The 22,340-nt window shown below is 42.8% G+C and overlaps 3 protein-coding genes and 1 long non-coding RNA gene across 4 annotated transcripts in view; 3 read left to right on the forward strand and 1 right to left on the reverse strand.

The window, feature by feature from the left end:
* Nucleotides 1-5,034, forward strand: part of LOC116684511 (transcription factor E2F7) — a 10,269-nt gene extending 5,235 nt beyond the window's left edge. Inside the window, exons 10-13 of the mRNA XM_032510102.1 lie at nt 457-769; nt 1,359-1,536; nt 2,053-2,441; nt 2,914-5,034. Of these exons, the coding sequence (XP_032365993.1) occupies nt 457-769; nt 1,359-1,536; nt 2,053-2,441; nt 2,914-3,090 (1,057 nt within the window). The 3' untranslated portion in view covers nt 3,091-5,034. The remainder of the gene's footprint in view (nt 1-456; nt 770-1,358; nt 1,537-2,052; nt 2,442-2,913) is intronic.
* LOC116684514 (uncharacterized) overlaps nt 1-10,698 on the reverse strand; it is a 25,196-nt gene extending 14,498 nt beyond the window's left edge. The window contains exons 1-2 of the mRNA XM_032510104.1: nt 10,619-10,698; nt 8,983-9,128 (exon numbers count right to left, since the gene is read on the reverse strand). Of these exons, the coding sequence (XP_032365995.1) occupies nt 8,983-9,128; nt 10,619-10,698 (226 nt within the window). The remainder of the gene's footprint in view (nt 1-8,982; nt 9,129-10,618) is intronic.
* On the forward strand, nt 8,892-22,246 carry LOC116684510 (cysteine and glycine-rich protein 2). The gene is made up of 6 exons (XM_032510100.1): nt 8,892-9,138; nt 11,225-11,347; nt 15,300-15,468; nt 18,585-18,714; nt 20,509-20,602; nt 22,031-22,246. Exons 2-6 carry the CDS (start codon nt 11,236-11,238, stop codon nt 22,105-22,107), a joined length of 582 nt encoding a protein of 193 aa, XP_032365991.1. The 5' UTR covers nt 8,892-9,138; nt 11,225-11,235; the 3' UTR covers nt 22,108-22,246.
* LOC116684512 (uncharacterized) lies at nt 18,721-19,684 on the forward strand. The gene is made up of 2 exons (XR_004330783.1): nt 18,721-19,406; nt 19,585-19,684. It is a non-coding gene; the product is annotated as an uncharacterized LOC116684512 (long non-coding RNA).
* Nucleotides 22,247-22,340: the final 94 nt, after the last annotated feature.

Consider the following 22,340-nt stretch of genomic DNA (forward strand, 5'->3'; position numbering starts at 1 on the left):
TAATTATAGTTAATGTGTCAGGCCGGTCAGGTTCGAGCTTGATTTTATGGGCCCAGTCTAAGCTTTACCTAATGGTTGCTGGTTCAGCTCCCGAAATAGACCGAAGTGTTAAGTGTGGACTGGTAGCTAGTTCACCTCCTGGGCACTGCCATGGTGCTTTTCAGCGAACCCCCAACTGCTCAGGACGCCTGTCCATTGACAGCTGCAGCCCCTTCACTCTGACACCTCATCATTTGCTCTCTCAGGGGTTTGTGTAATGTTTGTTCTAACAGCATGAAAACATAATTTCCCTTAAGGGATTAATAAAGTATAAATTATGATAAATCGGTCTATGAATACAAAAAGCGTGTGAAAAGGTTAAGTGCAGGTCTTACATAGCACGAAGAAGAAAATATAAATATTTTGTCCCACCCCTAATTCTGATGGCTCATTTGCTTCTTTTTCGTTTCCCTGCAGTAACCGTCCCAACTGCCAAAGCCGCAGCAGCACGCTGCCTCTGGCCCCCACCCAGCCCACCCTGCTGGCACCTTCTCTCCACCCAGAGCACCTCTTTGCCCCTATGTCCTCCCCCCATTGCTTGGCCTACCTGCCCAGCCTGTCCCAGCCCTCGGTGGTCATGCTGTACAGGGCGCCAGACAAGCCTGACCAGATGCCTGAAGGTTCGAGATCGCCCCGGCTGGAGGCTGAGGGGGGGAGGAAGAGGAGGAGGGAAGAGGAGGTGCCAATGTTGAAGAAGAAAGGAAGGTCTGGGTTAGAGGAATGTGACCAGGTGGGGTGCCGTTATTTTGTAATGATGATATGGATGACATTTTGCACAGAAAATAAATGCAATTATTGTTATTGATGCTGGTTCTCTTCTTGGTTAAGCTTGACAGGGAACGCTGTAATTATTTTTACGTCAGTGCAGTTTTGCGTCTACTAGCGCAAGATCCTGTTAGTAAGTCTGGAAAACAGACCAGTAAATTGAAAATATGAAATGCAAGCTTACTCATGAAGAAAACCCATTCTTGGTGTAATTAAAGACTTCTATTAGTAATGTATAGGACATTTGATAATGAAGGGAAAAAACCCTAGCCATGATTCAGGTAGCACGATCCTAGTACTTGGAAAAGCCTTTTTTCATGGTAAAATGGTTCTTTATGAAAATGACTTGGCAGAAGTCACTCCAATGGTAGGAGGGGAGAGTGTTTATCAGTGCACTGTTACACGTCATGATGGATTGTAGACTTAATCCCGTTTGAGGAATAGCGTCTTGCATTGCATCTGATGCACAACTACAAACTTGTGGTTCCTTTATTCAAACCACGTCCATCAGCTGGTCCACGTGCATTTATACCCAGTGTTTGTTTTCCTGCCAGATGAGAGCTGAATCTCACTGCAAAGCAGCAGATTGTTCAAAGACGGGTCACACTAGGACTTCCCCCAGTCGCCCAGCAGGCCTTTCCACAGAGCGGACACTGAATGAGTGTCTATGCAGCAACAGCAGCAGTGAGCCGGCCCAACCATCGCACTACCTCTATGTACCGAACGACGCAGGTATATACACACACACTACTACATCCACTACACTATCATCAGATCAGACTTGTTAGTGCGTTTGAGCCAGTGGGACAGTCCCGTTCAGTAAACGGGAGACATCCCTGCCTCTGTCGCTGCCACAAGGAGTAATGTTTACCAAACAGCAAAGTACAGTCGATCTGTCTCGCTCGGCTCTCTCCGTGAAGCTGCCTTCAAGTGCGGACAAAAAACATTGGGGGATTAAAGAACACAACAGGGCATCACACATAAATGGGCCTGGTTCATTGACATTGCCCCACTGGATCACTTTTTGGCTGTATGAACACAGCCTTGCCCCGATCTATCAAGTGAACACGATGCACAGTTAACACTTGATTGGATCGCTGCAACCAACAGGGGAAAAGTGCTTTATCAGAAATTGGTCACAAGTTGAACAGAACCACCACTCGGTCCGGGTCACAATCTGCCATTTGATGATGCCTGGGGCAATCCAGTAAAAAATTTTAAAAAATCTTACCATTTTCTCTTCTCCAGGTCTAAACAGCCTCAACTTCCTTCTCTCTGCTGGCCAGCCACCAGCCGGCCTAGCACTTCCCCCCAGCAGTGTTCCCACCCTGGCACTGCCCTACGTCCTGGTTCCCTCTGCAGCCCTCTCCCACTACCCCCTGGTGGCCAACGCTCTACAACAGCAAGGCTCCAAGGCCCAAACCAACCTGAGCTTTAGCCTGCCTGCTGTGATGTCACCGGCCCACTTTATGGTGGGGGCGGCACCATACGGCCTGGCAGCAGCATCAGAGATCAGCACGCCACCCGTTCCATCACCATCCACTCCAGAACAGAGCCGGCTGTATGGATCAGCAGGCGCTCCGCATTCTCCCTCAGCGCCACGTCAGACAGTCAGTATCACCACACCAGAACCACTGGTAAGAACACACACACACACACCGTAGCCTTTAGGGCCGTACTTCTTCTCCTGGTCATGGATAGCCAGTGTGGTGCTGTCTAAGCCTTTCCTGCAGACCACTGCGGACACACACACACACACACACACACACACACACACACACACACACACACTTTTGAGATTTGATAGTCAGATATTAAACACCAAGCTTTTTAAGAACAAACCCAATTCATAACTTCTTCACATCATCTGCAGTTTTGGTCCATAATTGGTTATTTTTTAAAGTCATCCATAAAAAGTTTTTTTAAACAGTTAAAGTTTTTGTTATGTTAATTTTTTTCCCCACATCGGGGTGTTAAAGAGTGTCCTCCATTTAAAAAAAAAAACTTAAAATAAAAAAAGAATCAGGGTGTGGCCATGAATTAGTCACTAACAGGAGCAGGATTCTTTGTAAATGTTCTTCAATCTTACATCCCTCTCCACCTTCACAGACTCCGCTCACTCCGAAGGAAACCACACCCTCTGCCTCCAAGGCTTTCTTCCAGACCCCGGGCACACTGGGAAGTGTAGTCAGCGCTGCGCCAGCTGGCCGAAGAAGAGGGTCGGCACAGAGGAGACTGGACATCAGCCACCCACCCACCAGTTGGACATGCGAGGAGATGGAATAAGTGGCAAACGTGCTCAGGTGTTGATCTGACGGTTAGATAAAGGGTTTCTAACTGTTGCTTTGTTAGTTTAATTTATGACAGGTTTTCCTTCCAAAATGCAGCAATAAAAAAAAAAAAGGTATTTAGCAAAATGCTCTTCCAAGACCTAAAATTAACCATTTCCTAAAATACAAAACTTTTTTTTTGGAATGCAAAGATTAGAAGATTTGAAATTAAGATTTCAAAATGTGCCTCATGGTTGATTTATGGGACACCAGATTTAAGAGGGAATCCGTATTGCCAACGCCACAGTGCCCTTCTGTGGTGGGAGTCAGCCACTGCTGTATTTTCTACTTGAGCCTTAATTTCCCCTCCCAGACATGATCACGCTACCTAATTCCCCACACCTTGTGTATTAAAGCTCAATTGCTATTTATATTTTAGCAAATATGTTGATTACAGGGACTGTAATGTAACATTAACTTTTTTTTAGCACTAAGTATCTGTCTAATTTTGAAGTGATTGTCGTTAGTTGGCCCCTTCAGGTTGTTACATTATCAAGGTGTAATAAGAAATCTATTAGCACCAATTGAAATTAGCGCAGTGGCAGACAATCCTCGACTCATTTGGTACTGTAAGGAGAAAATCACTAAAGCCTTAAAATGTTTACAGCCAGCATAGAAGTTCAAGGAACAGTTCTTGGACTGGTTGATGCATCCATGTACTGGTGCCGTGTATGTTTTCACTGTGTATCTGCAACCATAATGCTTAATGGTTAAACACCAAACCCTTTAGCTCTGTTACTGACGGACTGTCCTTTAGACAATGTGACATGGCAATGATCTCAGGTGCTTGAATACTTGGATTTTGAAGAGATGTCGGAGTACTGTAAAGCTTTTTTTCTAATCCTAATATCAGGGAAAAGTAGACTGAGCTATGAGTCGTACACATTTGGGAGACTCCCAGTTTGACGCGACAACCCGCTGTTGGCGGGTGCAGTTGGGGGTTAAGTAGTTTTGCCTTGCCAGACCCTCCTCCAAAGCGTGCTGAAGAAAGAAGGTCTGGCTACTCCACATGGCATTTGGGGATGGGAGGAAAATGTGCTCTGGTTTAATGGCATGCTTTTAAACCAATCCGAATCATCATGGGCGGTGCTAAACTGTGTGTGAGAAAAAACTCAGATTGGACAGATAGTCTAGCTAGCTGTCTGGATTTACCCTGCAGAGATCTGAGGACCAGGTAACCATAGTCCTCAGATTGGACAGGTAGTCTAGCTAGCTGTCTGGATTTACCCTGCAGAGACCTGAGGACCAGGTAACCATAGTCCTCAGGTTGGACAGATAGTCTAGCTAGCTGTCTGGATTTACCCTGCAGAGATCTGAGGACCAGGTAACCATAGTCATCAGAAATCCAGACTCTAAAATCCAACACAAAGTAAGCAGAAGGAAATGGAAAAGACATGCACCCGGCAGAATTTCCTGCAGCACCAGAGCACTCCTGGAAGTGGGGGATGAAGGGTAATGGCCTCACTACAGACTCTCAGGTTGTGCAGGGATACCAGCCATTGAGTTGATAGCCCACTAACTTGCCTCCAGACAACCCACCCAAAATATTTGTGCTTTGTACGGAAGTCAATTAAGCTTAGCTATGTCACACCAAAGGGTGCGCAAATAACCACTCTGACCAGTGGATGTGTGTTCATTAATGTACAGTTGTATGGCTAATTATTTTTGTACATTGTATTCATAGTGTCATTCATACTTTCACATGTAGAATGTTGAAGGCTGCTGTAATGCGTTTCAAATAATGATTGTTGAACTGCTATTTTTAGTAGTTGTGTCTGCTGATCCAACATTTATAAAACATGGAGCTGTTCTTCACTGTAGCTCTGCTCTCTCTGTAGTTATGGGCCAAACTCTCTACTTCTATACGACTTCACAAATTTTTATTAAAAAAAATAAATAAGTATGACACTGACCAGCTTTGTTATGTGTGTGAATTTGGGATTGTATTTTCTGTGAGGAATATGATCCTAGTTTTTATTTTAAGGATTATTTTGGGGGGGGCTATTTCCTCTTCATTTGTAGGGACAGTGGATAGATAGGAAAGGTGGGCGAGACATGGGGCAACACAGTCAGATTTGAACCCGGGCCTCAGCCTACAGAGAGGTCTCTCCATAATCCTGTTTTTTTTTTTTTTGGTCGAATAGCCTCCCTGTTTTAATTTGAGCTCGAATTAAAAAAAAAGAGACGAAAATAAATTTCATTTAGGAACAACTATTCTATTAATTTTTACTCTACTACTTTTTACTCTAAAATGTACAGATGGCTTCAGTCTACTGATTTCCAAATGGCACCAATAATTCATAGTCCAATAAAGAATGGCCCAGCAGATGGAAGCGAGCCCTGCTAATGTGGTCAGATGGCACTCTTCATCTGATGCTGTGAACCGGCCGGCGTTGCACACATTAAACAGATTGGAACTGATGGTCTGAGTGAAGCCACAGTGTTGAAAAAGCAGAAAGGTGGTTGAAATTAAAAGGACACATGCCATAAATGCATCTGTGCGCTGAGGTTCAATTCATACTTAGTACAAATTAATTCCAGTGGAGAGAGGAACTCATTCAACACGCCAAGCGGGATCTCCGGGCCAGATGAGGCTGATCGAGTCACGCCAGGACAATCTAAACTAATCTTTTATACTAGCACTAAAACTGGGCTGAGGGAGCTGCCAAGAGATGTGGCCCTCCCAGGCATTTACGACCCTAAATCTTAGCAGACGGGACAATTAACCTTTAAGTAGACAGATCGTTAAGCCAAGTATCAGTGGTGGCCAAACACTTCAATGAAAACACTCGGTTCCTGAGACAAACCCGACCAATTCACCACGACTGGCGTTCCCTCCACCGTGATACTGCCGTGTCTACTACTGAAGCAAGGTACAGCTATTACTACTACAAGACATGCCATTGCTAACATATAGAAATATTACCGGGTGAAAACTTTTTAGTAGGGAATCAACCAATGTGTTTTTTTGAAGGCCGATACAGATTATTGGTAGTTAATGAAATTTATATTTGGAACGGAAATGTAAATTGAGTAAAAATTAAAGAGGTTTACTTGTATCTTGCACAAGTTTGACTGTCACTTTTAGCCATTTGATAAATAAAGTTCCAGGTCCTTCACCCTAGATAGAACCAGATCCTGGTAATGAAAAAGTGTGGCAAGTTTGTCCATAGATCATAAAGCCTGAGAAAATCTTCACATTCTTTTTTGGAAAATGTATCTCAAGCCTATGGTTCCTTTGGCTACTAGTAGTGCCCAGCTTTCTGTTATCCCACAAAACCCATTTTAGCCCAGTCTCTTTACCTTAATCTGACCTTAACTGAGGCTTGAAATGTTCTTCCGGGCTCTGCTGAGACTTCCTTGAGATGTCCCGGTATCCTTGGAGAGCTAGCATTCCCTACTGGTGAGAGATTTTCCCTTTAGCCCGAACAGCTCTCGCTGGGATCCTGAGGGCTGAGCGTGGCTCGCTGCAATCAAGCCCAGGCTGTGTTCAATCAGCTGAATGTAACCAGCAATCAAATTAAGTCACTTGGCTGACCAAGGCCCTTTTTACATGAGTTGTGGCCCTTGTGTTGTCCTCCCGGGTTAAAGGGTTTAACACTTTTTAGACACCGTTTTTAGGTTTTCTTTCCACATTTTTCCATCACTTTTTAATCTACAATTAATATATTCACCATAGAACCAAGTTATTTACATTTGTTTTACACTTATTTTGGTAATTCATGGTCAATTAACCTCATTTATATGAAATTAAATCTAACTTTAGACTATGAATGATCTTGACTAATAGTTAAGATCAGAGGAATGAAAGTAATAGATAATCTCCGACATGTCACAGTGTAGTCAAGATAATGCTATAAATTGAATTATACACCCAAAATTCAATGAAAGTAGAGATCTGAACGTTAATTTCCCACAGTTTGGCTGAAAGAAACCCAAATTTAATTTCTGATATAGAAACTTTGAAAACGGGTCAAATTTGACACAAGGAGAACAGAAGGGTTAAATCAAACGAGAACAAGATTCCCTTTGTCTAATGCACTTTTTGACAACACATCTAGTACTATTCATTGTGAAAAATATAGAGAGAAAACAATGTCTATTCACATGACATGATTTCATGGCCAGCAATTACCATCTGATATATTTCCCATCTCTTGTAATTATTAAGTTGTCATAACCATTGGCCTTCCTTGTCATCATCCATTTTAAAAAGAATATGAACAGTCTGAACATGAACATGAAGCTGATTTAATATTCTTCTATAAAGCACTCTAATTTTTAAAAACAGAAGGCATTATTAAAAAATTAATAACGCTGGATTAGTTGGCATGTTCTATCAATGGCTGTGTGCATTAAAGTCTTTAATTAGGCAGAACCCTTTAAAGGGGATCATTTTATGGTTTAGCCTTTTAACTAAAATTGAAGTAGTGGTGTCAGTGTGGTGAGACTGGCAGGGATGTAAAACATGAATTATTTCTGTCACTTCAATCATAAACATTTACTTTAACATTAAAGGTCCCATATTGAAAAAAGTAAGGTTTCCATGTTTTGTTGTATTATAAAGCAGGTTGAGGTGCTGTACTGCTCCCTGTTAGTGTTATGCTATTCTATATGATTGTTTCTGGATTAATATCACCGCTGCATTAATGTGCATGTTTAGGTTTGTGCTCATTTTAATTCCTGTATATACTGTTGGGTAGTTTCATCTACAGCAATGTGTCATATTGTACAAGATCATCCTGCGTTTGTAGTGTCACATATCTCTTTTCATGGTGTCAGATAAAAAACAGCCCTGTTTTCAGCTTTGTGATGGTGCAATTTCCTTTCATTAATCTTAAGAAGTAGGAGATTTTCCTCAACACATAAAGGAACACTTCTGGAGATACTTGTGGTCTTAATACTAACTAGAGCTGTCAAGTGGAGTGGAGTTAAAAAGTACTATAGTTCCCTCTGATATCTAGTGGAGTAGAAGTACTGTATGAAGTTGCTTAAAATGGAAATACCCAAGTAAAGTGCAAGTAGTATAGTTCAAATGTCAATCTAACCCCTCATTTATTACATTCATTCATTCATTCATTCAAACCTTTATTTAACCAGGATAAAAAACTCCTTGAGATTAAAAATCTCTTTTACAAGAGTGTCCTGGCAAGTGGCAGCAGCACGTTTCAGATAGACAGAGACACTTACATGTAAATACATAAACACACTTTCACTCATATTCAAACAACAATGTCATCATAAAAAGCCAGGGTCCTAAATCAATTTAAAACCAGTGACAGACAGACTGCCCTTTTGCCAGGTCCTTGAACAGCCTTCATAGAGGGTCCAGCAGGGAGCAGGAGAACTGCAGCTTTGGACAGGCTGATACAGCAGTGGTGTTTTTTAAGCATTTGCAGTATTTTGAATATGCATTTCTATACATATACATATACTGTACATATAGTAGCCTAGATACACACTGCTGCCCAAAAAAAGAAAAGTGTAAACACAGGTGGGCTATTTGTAGGAGTCTACTGTCTCTGTCTCACTTCCTGTAATGCTGACAGGACAGACAACCTCCCTTCCCTTCTTGAGTTTTATAAGAAAGATGCACTCACTCCCCCAAGTACCCCTGGGTGTCCCGGACCCCACAACTTATTTAATTACCCAGCACAATGTAGACAGAAGACTGATTCAACACTCCTCACATGATCTGCCCATATAACCCTTCACACCCATCAAGGCTAAACTAAACTTCTTCCTGATTTAAGATCTGACCTTTAAAAAAGCCTCTTTATTTCCCCTTTGTGTATGATATGAAGCGAGGGACTCATGGCCCTTCATTCTTCCTAATGTCCGACAGTACCTGAAGGCAGCATGGTTGCGTTCCCGCCCCTTCCCGGGGCAGTAGAGAGGTGGAGGATGTGGCGTCGCAGCGGCACTGCTGTCTGGATACCCGGGGAACCCTTCAGCTGGAGCCGAGTCCCTCCAGCATCTAGACCTTTTAAAAAGCTACGTTAAGGTAAAAACACTTCTAACACATTCTGCCAAAAGCAAAAGCTTTTCAGACAGAAATGAGTTGGTTAAAGAGCAAGCAGTGTTTCCTCGATGGTGTGGTAAATGAACCTGTACATTTAGTGCAGGTTCTACTGTTAAAAACCTTTTTACGTTTGCATTAATAGTTTGGATAAGCTGTTGTTTATGGCATTCATCGCCGAGATAAATGAAGTCGATAAGAAGGGCAGCAGTTAGCTTAGCGGTACTTAGCTAACGTTACAACACTCTGAACCTAACGTCAAAATAGGTTTTCATTAACTAACGTTTAACTAACTTAAAAAACACCAAAACAGTCAAAAAGTAAGAAACTAAGGGATGCCGTCAGCTTAAAGCCACGCTCGCCTAGATCCATTTGTCTTTCCAACGTCATAAGTGATTAGTAATAACCGGCTAATTCACGCTGCTTTGTGTTTTTATCGGGATTAGAGGGACGTCGCGGCTACATTAGCTAAGGTTAGCCCCCCCCCCCGTAACGTTACCGTAGACTGGAACATTACCGGAACATTACCGGAACATTAACGGAACATTACCGGAACATTACCGGAACCCATTGCCATGGAGGACAGCAGTATTAAACCCTATTGAAGTTAAGTCCCATTCTTAAACAATTAGCCATACATTCTGATAACTTTGGGTCAACATGGTTTCAGAGGTTACACACACTGTGCATTGACAACTATTCAGAAAAGAATATGTAATAATAAGTTCCAATTATAAATGTGATGGGCAGTAATGTCTCCCAGAGTTTCCACAGGGCTCCGTGAGTCCCCCTCCCGTCCAGAGTCCTACAGTATTACAGTTCCATTAGTCTCGGTTCAGTGGACATTTAGTTTCACACTATTCTCCCAGGTGGACTGAACACTGAAGGACATTTGCCAAGTTTGAAGACACTGAATTTAATCCCGAGTGGTTGTCCTTGGCAACTTAAATCTAAAAGGATTCACGTAATATAATAATAACTTCAGATTGGTTTCCATCAGAGCACATCTCAGCTGACTTGTTGGCCTGTACACTTCAGCGCTGACCTTCTTATCACATCCCCCCCTGAGGGAGCTTTGAGGCTAACGTTCGTGGTCTTTTGATCTGCTGTCACGCTCTGACCTGTTCTCCGGTCTCTAATCTAGCTGGGAGGAGGACTTCGCCACCCGCAAGATTAATATGTTCTACTGCTCTGGGTATTCTGTAGAATAACAGCGCTTTTTAATTTTAGTCTCCCATGTATGATATCACAGCTGGCTTGCTTTGCAGTGATACACAAGGATAGTTTTCAAATGTTACATTTGTCCCTTAACCCTTGACCCATTTTAAAGGGGGCCGAGTCTGTAATTACAGGCCGATGTACGTGAGTCAGGGAGTGTATGGGTGCTTCATGTGGGCTCCGTGTGGTAACACCAGTGTTTACTCCATGCTCACACTTCTTCTTTGTGTTTGTATCCTGCACTCACAGCCCATCAGACAACAACATAAAGCCCCTGGGCACGGCGGCCCGGAATATTCCCTCGGATGTTTCAATCAGGAGAGACATGTTTGCATATACGCAAAAAGGTCTATTGTACAGCTCAATAAAAACTTACAAATTCTTTGGCGATTAGACTCCATCTTTATACTAATAGTTTGTATATAGGGGTAGAGAACCATCATAACCGCCCGATGGAATCTAGACACCAGTGGTGGCAACGAAGGAGCCTGAAGACCGGACCGAAAGAGGCTCCGGACCGGTCAGCTGGTGTAGATGACTGGAGGTGGAAGGGGGGGTGGAGGGTTGAACTCTTTGCCTGCAACGACAGCTGATAGCAAAGGGAGAAACCGATTTAAAGCAGGGTTGTGACTCTGTGATTGGCCCTGTGCTCTGGTTATGGTTACACATGTTTCCACTTGGCGCATCCTCCGGGTGAACGTGTGCGCGAGGGAATGGAGAAGGGCATTGCTGAAAAACAATAATGCTCATTTTCATGGTCATCTTTTCTTTGTTTGGCCTAAAACAAAAGAGAGAAAGTTACCCTGCCTCCGTCAGATGCTTCAGCCTCTCTTATCTCCATCTCTCTTCTTAGAATCACTCACAATGCCAAACTGGGGAGGAGGCAACAAGTGTGGAGCATGCCGCGGGACCGTGTACCACGCCGAGGAAGTGCAGTGTGACGGGAAGAGTTTCCACAAATGCTGTTTTCTCTGCAGTAAGTACCGCTGTAACACATATACTTTGGACTCTTAAAGGACCATTGCTGTGTTTTGCATGTTTTAACCCATGAAGTAAAGATATAGTATATATCCCTGCTGACCATGTGTACGACATATTCTTTCATTGATTACCCCCTAAGATCAGTTCACTTACTATAGGGAGTACTACTCCTACAGTTGGATGATGTCTTATGGAGCTGTCTAACATCTGAAAAGATTCTACACATTTTCAACATGAAGCCTGTCTTCAAAACTGGGGACAGGGGGTTTGAAGACACAGTCATTTATCAGGCATGGATGGTCCAAAAGAGAGAGTTGCATTATGGGACATGTAGGAATGGATGCTGTGATTTTGACTGTTGTTTAGGACTAAAAATCAGGATATCTCATATTTAACTCGTCTCCTGTGAGTCCCCCAACCTACAAACGTGCTAAATCCCTAGAGTTCCCTTTTATCATTGTGTTCTTGTCACACTGAGTGAAATTTTAGATTTGAGAACTAAAAAGCAACTAATTCCCAAGTTATGGCTTAAAAAACTAAAACCTGGCAGACAAACATTGAGCTAAACAAAAATAAAGTTAATACATGAACTTACTCTTAGTTTTTCTGTTGGCATGTACACACATGTACACACATGTACACAAACACATTTGTTTGTGTGCTTTGAAGAAAAAGTCTCAGACAGCTCAGGCATTTTTGGAGCTGATGCCTAACCTTGCCAAAAGTCTTAAATGTAATTAAGATAAGACCTGTCAAAAGCAAATATTGCATCAACCTGCACATATTGTTTATATTTATAATACTGGACAGTAGGGCTGGGGGGGGGAATCAACATTTGTCAGTTCTTAAAATCAGTCAGCAAAAGAGACAGAAAGCAGACAATCCATGTTATGTACTCCTTTACAAACAAAATAGTCTATATCCACGATGTTCCACTTTTTCACAAGATTTCACTCTTTTCAGCATGATGTCCATTACCTTCTGTTTACTTTGTGATCTTTTAACCTTTGGTGGATTTCTGAGGACTATGGTGACCTGGTCCTGAGATCTCTGCAGGGTAGATCCAGACAGCTAGCTAGACTATCTGTCCAATCAGAGGACTATGGTTACCTGGTCCTCAGATCTCTGCCGGGTAAATCCAGACCGCTAGCTAGACTATCTGTCCAATCTGAGGACTATGGTTACCTGGTCCTCAGATCTCTGCAGGGTAAATCCAGACCGCTAGCTAGACTATCTGTCCAATCAGAGGACTATGGTTACCTGGTCCTCAGATCTCTGCCGGGTAAATCCAGACCGCTAGCTAGACTATCTGTCCAATCTGAGGACTATGGTTACCTGGTCCTCAGATCTCTGCAGGGTAAATCCAGACTGCTAGCTAGACTATCTGTCCAATCAGAGGACTATGGTTACCTGGTCCTCAGATCTCTGCAGGGTAAATCCAGACCGCTAGCTAGACTATCTGTCCAATCAGAGGACTATGGTTACCTGGTCCTCAGTTCTCTGCAGGGTAAATCCAGACCGCTAGCTAGACTATCTGTCCAATCTGAGGACTATGGTTACCTGGTCCTCAGATCTCTGCAGGGTAAATCCAGACCGCTAGCTAGACTATCTGTCCAATCAGAGGACTATGGTTACCTGGTCCTCAGATCTCTGCAGGGTAAATCCAGACCGCTAGCTAGACTATCTGTCCAATCTGAGGACTATGGTTACCTGGTCCTCAGATCTCTGCAGGGTAAATCCAGACAGCTAGCTAGACTATCTGTCCAATCTGAGGACTATGGTTACCTGGTCCTCAGATCTCTGCAGGGTAAATCCAGACCGCTAGCTAGACTATCTGTCCAATCTGAGGACTATGGTTACCTGGTCCTCAGATCTCTGCAGGGTAAATCCAGACCGCTAGCTAGACTATCTGTCCAATCTGAGGACTATGGTTACCTGGTCCTCAGATCTCTGCAGGGTAAATCCAGACCGCTAGCTAGACTATCTGTCCAATCCGAGTTTCTGTTGACGACTACAACTATTTCTGAACATACACGTGTTCCACCAAAACAATTTTCTACCCGAGGCTAATTTGCAGCAGCTCCGTGGCTCTGTCTGGGGCTTAGCACCCCCCATGACGATTGTGATCAGTTTAAAGAAATTCCAATAGACCAGAGCACGTCATCAGTTGTTGATTTCACACTGCATTTTTGTCAGTTGTTCGGACGGTTCGGGGGTTTGTCCTGCTCCTGAACCGTCCTTCAAATGCCAGTGAAGATGTTCCCGGAGACCAGGATTAAACAAATGCTTTTATGTAGCTGCTATCAGGAGAAGAACAAAGCAATCTGAGCCTCAAAGAGCGAGTTCATTTTTTCCAGCAGCAGTTCTGTACAACAGCAGCTTTGTCTGACACTAATACTGAGGACGGTGATGAGCGAGGACACTTGCTGTCCTTGGCTCTCCGTTGCCCTTTCCTCCAGTTTGTAAGTTTGACATTCACCACTTTTCATTTCTGTGTATGAAAGGCAGCTACAGTATACACTGACAGAGATTTTACCCTGTTTCAAACAGAGCCTCATCTTTGATTCGCTCCAACTCAGGAATGCATGATCTAACTGTAGCCGAGGAAAACTGAAATACTTGGGACAAAAAGAGAAACCATAACAATTACAACAAAGAGGGTAAAGAAGGAAATGTGAGGATTTAGGTGCAATTTGATTAGACATACAGACATCTTCTAACAAGCCTACGAAGCTTTCACCCCCGGTGTTATCAGAGAGAAGTGAGGGGAGACATTTTCCCAGCCAGTTGTGTAATGTTAAACCAGGACCAGACAGGCACAAAGTGAGTGTGTGAAGAATTACAACTCAGAACTAATCCAACAGGCAGTGTGCATGCTTAAGCCCCTGGAATGCGTTGTTTTATTCAAACAATGCCTTCTTTACTTTGAACACCTGCCAACTACTGATTTCTCCAACAGGTACTGTACCGTTTGAATCGAAGAAATCATGCACTGCCGACAGAAAAACTAGTTATGGATGAAAATCTGGATATACATTAAACATGAAGCCCCACTTCCAAATGCCTTTTCCCACTCGGTATATTAATACTTTACTTTATAGGTTGAACTTGTATCACTTAGAGAGAAAAGAGTACAAATACTTAAAGATTTTACTTTGCCTTTTTCGGGTTGTGCTTACCTTAAGTTTATCTTCTTTCAGCTCGTCCATTTTAACTGCCATGTCCAATTTGATACTTATTTTTCTACTAGGACATGTTTACCTGCTTTAATGATAAAAAAAACACTTTACTTTTCTCATACTGTCTGTCTGAATGTACCTGGATTTGCCCTCCGTCTAAAACACGTTTTAGTGCCTGTCTCTTTAAGCCCCCCTCCCAAAAAAGCCCAGTCTTTTCTGATTAGTCAGCGTTTTGGGGTCTTCTACATCTGCCGGGGAATGACTGTAACGGCACTGTAGCACCACATTCTACCTATCTATGGTATAGTTGTGACATTACAACCGTAAAAGGCACTGTTTCTGAATGCAGGCTGTGTGCATTTCTCTGTAGAAGGAGCCTTTTGATACTTACAGTACGTATACAGCTCCTCAACCTACTTCATAATAAAAAAGAATCTCACTTGTTACAATATGTTGTCATTCGACTTCTTTCAGTAATTCAAATGTTTTACACGTGCAGTAAATCTAGCCTTTTCTAGTTACAAGTCATTTTTTCCTGTGAGAACATTTCAGCAACATCCTGATCACAAGAAGAAACTGTAATTCTTAAGTGCATAGTGACACCATTCCACTTCCATAATTCGTGTGTGTGTGTGTGTGTGTGTGTGTGTGTGTGTGTGTGTGTGTGTGTGTGTGTGTGTGTGTGTGTGTGTGTGTGTGTGTGTGTGTGTGTGTGTGTGTGTGTGTGTGTGTGTGTGTGTGTGTGTGTGTGTGTGTGTGTGTCCGCAGTGGTCTGCAGGAAAGGCTTAGACAGCACCACACTGGCTATCCATGACCAGGAGATCTACTGCAAGTCTTGCTACGGGAAGAAGTACGGCCCTAAAGGCTACGGCTACGGTCAGGGGGCGGGGACGCTCAACATGGACCGAGGAGAGCGGCTGGGAATCAAACAGGAAGAGTAAGCCGGGCTGCTGATTCTTATGATAATAACCATGATCGAGATGGTTATTTCAGCCAGCATGGAACCAAAGTCGTCTGCTGAATTGTTCTGTGTTGTCGTAGTCATATGTTTAAATTACACGGCGTTGGGCAACATGATGCTTTGTGGAGTGATGGAATCATTATTGGCACGTGATCCATCCTTACTGTATATTCTGTAGGTCAGGGTTGTGTTGTGTGTCTGTGTGTCTGGTTGTTACTAAAGCCTGATTTAGGGTTCTGTGGAGGCTCCATGTAGAGCTTTCCCCGTAGCCTACGTAAGGGGCCTGGAGTTTATACTTGTGCGTAGGCATATCTTTAAGAGGAAAGCAGAGCCGGTGTGTGTGTGGGGGGGGAGTGTGTTGTAAAGCAGGTGAGAGAGTGACGGGGTTGGAGCTGGAGTGATTACCAACTCTAGAGAGGTATAGTGGGAGAATCGGAGAAAGTGTCTCCCCTGTGCTTTCTGTCAGCAGGCAGAAACCTGGCGTAGGAGAAGTTAACCCTCTCTTTAAGTTCAAGTTGTTTAGGGAGAAGGAGAACCAGGACATGAGTCGTGAGAAATGCAACGCTACCAAACCACGGCTGAGCAATGTGTGTCGCCACGAGGTGTAGTTACATTTTTTAGAAGGTGCACATCAGGGTCCAGCGTCTCGTAGCGTGTCTCCACATACCAACGTACATACCCGCGGCGTCCATTTGAAGCAGCCTTCACTGTGCTTCGTCAGAGCTGTGTACTGTTTCCATCAGTAAAAGCCTTTCACTGCGGCCAGTAGCTACGGCATTTTTAAATATGACTATTTTGCAATTTTATAGATTCACTACAAAACAAATGGCATCTTAAAATGTCTTCATAATGAATCATTCATCACACTTAATTGCACAAGTGGTTGCTGTGAGGCTGATAAGGTCAGTGAGTTCAGAGGCACACTGTGTGTAATGATGTTCAACAGCTGTGGCTGCAGGCTGACAATGCCATTGTCCCCACACAGCATGCACTCGTTGTTCTGGATTCAAAATAGTTCCGAAATACATCAACTTTAAAAACGTTTTCCACAGCTTTCCAAGTTAACCCAAGAGCAGCATGAACATGAGTCAGTGGGGATGTGTGGGTAAATGTCAGTGAAAGCGACCGCTGGGTGGCCTGTTAATTAAAGACATTGTCCAGTAACTCAAAGCTAACATGCTTTGGTTCTTGAACAAGACAGTTAACACTACGAGATGAAAACCTTGACGGGACTATTGGAATAAAGTCTGCCTGTTCCTCAAATGCAGCTTGGCTGCAGCAGTTCCCAGCTGGTTGGGGAAATGGTGTCGATCCAAAGAGAAAAATCAAAGCTGAAGTCTGAAATTTGGAGTAATGATCTAAGAGGTTGATACTGTACATTTTCTAATAGTCCTACAGCCAAGGCCCCAGAATGGGACGGGTCTACTATCTGGGTACTTACACTGCAACTACAACTACTTCTTAGACTTAGGGGTACATAATGATATTGCCTTGTCCGAAGATGCCGGGAATCCTACTGTTTCAGTCCTTTGTGGTACCTTTGGGTACCCCAGGGATCCATTCTTGGTCCTATTCTGTTTTCTTTATATATGCTGCCTTTAGGGGCGATTATAGGAAAGCACAACCTGTTTTTTCATTGCTATGCAGATGATTTGCAAGTCTATTTGCCTATGAAAGCAAATGACAGTGTCGCACTAAACTCCCTGCTTAGTTCTATCACTGATATTAAGTTGAGGCTTTCAGGCAACTTTCTTAATTTGAATGAGGGTAAAACGGAGTGTAATATTTTCAGTAGTCCAGGCATGCAGAATGATCCAGCTTTGAGTTTGGGAGCTCTGGCATCTTGCACTAGATCAGCTGTCAAAAACTTGGGAGTTACTTTTGATTGCAACATGAAATTTTTATAAGCAGATTAGTAATGTTGTTAAAAAAAGCTTTTTACAGCTTTGTCTGCTGGCTAAAGTTAAGCCTGTTCTGAGCAGCACGACCTAGAAAAGGCCATTCAGGCTTTTATTAGTTCAAGGTTGGACGACTGTAATGCTCTCTATGTTGGTCTGAACCAGGGCTCCATCTCACGTCTTCAACTTGTTCAAAAGCTGTCTGGCTTTTAATACGGAGCAGTGGTGGGACAATTTCATTCTTTTGTTTCTTTGGGACCTTTTCTGATTTTACTGTTTTCTTTGTTCATTCTTTCTATTGTATGTTGTGATTTTACTCATTCTGTTAAGCACTTTGGACCCTGCTGGTTGCTGTAAAGAGCTATATAAATACATTTTGATTGATTGATGGATTAGGGCAGCTCGATTATGCAAAGAATCACGATCCTGATTATTTTGGTCAAAACAGAAATCACGATTATTTAACACGATTACTCATTGTCTTTAGGTAAGATGTTGCAACTGCTGAACTTAAAAAAAAAGAAAACAAATCAACCGCCCTAGTTCAACAGTGTATTCTTATGTACACATGATGTAAAAGCCCTGAAACAAACAGGACAAGCCAGAGCCACACACTCCGCTGAGTGTAAGAGCAGGGGATGGCTGTTATGAAAGAGTTTATTATGTAACCAGCAGATCCCGTGTCCCCTCCTCTCTGCCCTCTGCCACAAAGGGCTTCATTCAGGGGCCGCTGGCGCTGGCAGTCACCCTCCGATAAGCAGCGCTCCAGGGGCCCCAGGTGCCCTGGCCCAGGACAGAGCAGGGTCCGCCAGCTTTATCGCTGCTCTGTTTCTCTTCTAAAATGTTGTTGCAATCATTTAGAAAGTTGTCTTAACAGATGTTTATCCATTTAAGAATTCATGTTTAACTGATACAGCACTCATTACCAAGGTATTTATTAATCAAATTTATCAATGTTTTGACATACATACTTGGTTCACAATTAGTAAAGGACTAAATGTTTTCACAAGAAAAGAGGAGGATCTGGTACAGGACGTGTTTTACAGAATGAGCTGTAAAAAATAAAAATAACTTTTCACCTCAGCCTCTAGCTGACACACTAAAGATATTTTTCCGATGTACTGAATTATGGTGATTTTTGGATCCATGTTTTTTGAAACAATTTGTCATAGCTTCATGTGTATTCCCCCCCAGGACACAGACTCACAGACCGACCACCAACCCCAACCCATCCAAATTTGCCCAGAAGTTTGGAGGTTCAGATAAATGTGCCCGGTGTGGAGACTCTGTCTATGCTGCGGAGAAGATCATGGGGGCAGGCAAGGTGAGAGCTGGATCTGAAGCATCTTCTCCTCTCGGTTTACACCACAGGCCTAAGGTGGAGCCTTCATGTTGCTGGTTTAGTCTACTACTCTCATAATCCAAAGCCCGAGGATCAAACGTTCTACACAGCTAATCAGGTCTTACGACGATGACAGGAAGAACTCTGGTGATCCCATCTGTTAATTAGATGGATTGCCTTGACACTCATGTTCCCCTCAGGATGAGGAGTAATCACGGACTTTTCATCTAGCCGACGTTATCATGCTAAAATGCTAAACTAAGATGTGTAACGTGGTAAACATTGTCTGTTAAACATCAGCGTGATTATAATGTCCTTTTGATCGTGTTAGCATGTGCGCAATCACGGAAGGCTTGTATCATGTGGACTTTGTTCCCACAAGCTCTGATCCCTCCAGCTGACTTCAGACTCCGTGTCAGGTTCAGTTCCTGTTCAATAACCCAGCAACACGGTCTCTAATCAGTCTGTGTACTGGTTCCACTTATTATTTAGTCAGACTGTTCATATTGTAATACTTATATAATAACATAATGCTAATTATTCCAGCATCCTTTGCACTATGCTCCGTAATGAAAATAATAACTATAATCATAATTATAATTTACTCCTGCATACTTTGCACTCTTGCCTCAACCTGTCTGTATTGTTTCTGTTTATAGTGTGTATATATTAGTGTGTATACATTAGTGTGTATATATTAGTGGGTATATATTAGTGTGTATATATTAGTGGGTATATATTAGTGGGTATATATTAGTGGGTATATATTAGTGTGTATATATTAGTGTGTATATATTAGTGGGTATATATTAGTGGGTATATATTAGTGTGTATATATTAGTGTGTATATAGTGGTTGTTTTGAATGAGTAAGCACATTGTAAGCAATAAGATCCAAAGCAAAATTCCTCGTATGGGTCCTCATACCTGGCAAATAAAGCTGATTCTGATTCTGGACGCGCCGACAATGTGGTTGTCATTACTTAGAATTTCTCATGGGGGGGGGGGGGGCAACAGCCGCTACACTATAGCTTTAAGTTTACAGTTAACGATCATTCCATACAGTTTTAGCATGAACAGCCCCCACCAGAACTCCGACCTCTTCCCTGAACTCCACAGGAACCCACTCTACGCCACAAACCACACGGCTAACGCGCATGTCCTTCACAGCGCTGAACCACACGCAGGAGGTTGGGTGTGGTCTCTCCTAATGAGAGAACACAAATGCTGTTTTACTGACTGAAGCCATTCCACAAGGTTTGGATGGGAGCTTCCCAACAGCTGGCGTTAACCGCGCGAGGCGCTCCGGACACGGGTCCTGGCAGATTTATCGCCGATGAAGTCATAAGACTGTTTGGTCAATAAAAAAAAAAAAATCAATAAGTCTCAGAGGAGGGAGTAGAGCATTTCCTGCCGCTAATCGCATGCAGATTCATGCTTGAGCTGTTTTATAGCAGGTGATGTCATCGGGCGGAGAGCTGTTAATGGGTTTCCTAATGGGAGGAAATGGACGAGGCTCCACTCGTTGGCTAAAGCATAACCTGTCATTTTCTGGGTAATGAAGACATTTAGAAAGGCCCGCCAGGCTGGGAGGTTGCTTTGATGGGATTTGACAAAAGGAGATGACGTACGCTCCAAGAAACATCTGCTAACATTAACTTTTTATTATATTTATATTTTTGGTCTGATAATTTGAGGTAGATTTTGCATAAAAAGCAGGAAGACCGACTTGAACAGCAGCCATTGTACAATTAAAATGATCTCTTTCTCTTCGTAGCCGTGGCATAAGAACTGCTTCCGCTGTGCAAAATGTGGCAAGAGCCTGGAGTCGACCACGCAGACGGAGAAAGACGGAGAAATCTACTGCAAAGGTGAGATAAAACATCTGGCACAGAACAAAATATGGGTAGGATGTCATTAGAGCAGTACATCAGATTGTTTCTGTTGAGTTTTACCAGACAGCCAGGAATAATAGAAGGTGATCCTCACATTTGCATTGGCCAACACATGTACTGGCAGAGCTAGAGTAGATTAAACATGAGCAATCTGCTACAAAGGCATCCAGCAGCACTTTAACATCTGGTATTGTGTAATGTGTTGACTATCCTGTGTGATCACTGACAGCATGGGTCTGTATTTACTCAGCCTGATTATTATGGATATTACATGTTACATCTGACATGTAAGACTGCTACCTAATTGGCTGTGTAGCATGTAAGCATTGTCACTGAGAGCATGCTATCATCATGCTAATGTTAGCATTAACATTGAGGCATCTGCCAGGACATTAGCAAAGCTCAACTGTTTGGCTTTCATTAGCTCAGTCATGTTGCAAAAATGATGACTCGGAGACAGAGCAAGGGGACAGACATCTGGACGAAAAAAAGGACATCCAGCAAAATTTCAGGCGACACCGGAGCAATCCCGGAAGTGGAACGTCGTGAATACAGACTGATGAACAATGAAGCCAATGCGTTAGTGCCAAAAACTGCAGTTCACTGAGTGGCAACTTAAGGCTGGCTCCAAAAGGAAGTCGCTCCCCAAAAACCCAATGTTAAAGATCCAAATGAAACAGGTTTACCCTTGTGGTGAGCTCATTTTAAACGTCAACACGGTGATGTTAGAGCTGGGAAACAGCTCTGTTGAAACACACACACACACACACACACACACACACAATGGTGGTGGGATTTTAGTACGGAAAACACGATCCGCTGGAACTCAGCGCTAACCGGTTTGTGGCGCTCAGAGATCAAGTGAAATCTCAACCGCGACGTCCTTTTCCAAATAGCGTGACACAATCAGCCCTACTAATTAAAATAAGGGTGACTCAGGGATAGTTCAGCAGATATGGAGGAAATCAGGCTCACTGGGAGGATTGTTAAATGGGATTATAAAAAAACGTGTGTACCACATTTTACAGCGCTTTTTTTTTTAACAATTAAAGATCAACATGATACTTGAAGAAGCCTTGGAGACAAGGAGTATATATAGTGTATATACATATATATTATACATATTTGAGTTGATATATAGCGATGACTTGTAATCCCATGAGGGATAGGCCAAACTAAACATAATTCCCAGACTGGGAAGGGTCATTCCTTGTTGTGACAGCTTGACTCATTTTCTTCCTCATCTGTTCAGTTTCTGTTAGCTTGATAAAGCAGCCTGATAGCAATGCACCTACACATCACCTTCCGTTTTTAAATGATGTTTTTAGTCAGTAATGTAAGGATGGAGTTTTGAAACAATCCAATCTGCACCTTATTCATTTATCTTCTTCTGTTTTTCTGCAGCGTGTTACGCCAAGAACTTTGGGCCCAAAGGGTTTGGTTACGGCCAAGGAGCCGGCGCGCTGGTTCACGCTCAGTGATGGCTCACTGGATCCATCACACCTTTTTATACTTTTATTATATTCCTCTGTCTAACATCCACCAGCCCCGTCTTGTCTTTTCTTCCTTATGTACTTTCATGTTGAAGTAGGTGTTCTCGATTCAAATAAAAACATTAACCAAACCATTTGTTCACATTTGACTATTTTATTATTAAAGCCATTAAAACTGAACCATGCCCATATGTTTACATCTGAAGCGGAGTTACAGTGAT

Source organism: Etheostoma spectabile, unplaced genomic scaffold (assembly GCF_008692095.1).
Source record: "Etheostoma spectabile isolate EspeVRDwgs_2016 unplaced genomic scaffold, UIUC_Espe_1.0 scaffold00019302, whole genome shotgun sequence".
Classification (NCBI taxonomy): domain Eukaryota; kingdom Metazoa; phylum Chordata; class Actinopteri; order Perciformes; family Percidae; genus Etheostoma; species Etheostoma spectabile.

What these genes read in the sequence shown, in the direction of transcription:
- LOC116684510 (XM_032510100.1), top strand. Translation starts at nt 11,236, where the DNA reads ATGCCAAACTGGGGAGGAGGCAACAAGTGTGGAGCATGCCGCGGGACC. An exon ending in AGATCATGGGGGCAGGCAAG is followed by an intron (nt 18,715 to 20,508) that starts GTGAGAGCTGGA and finishes TTCTCTTCGTAG; the next exon opens with CCGTGGCATAAGAACTGCTT. An exon ending in CGGAGAAATCTACTGCAAAG is followed by an intron (nt 20,603 to 22,030) that starts GTGAGATAAAAC and finishes GTTTTTCTGCAG; the next exon opens with CGTGTTACGCCAAGAACTTT.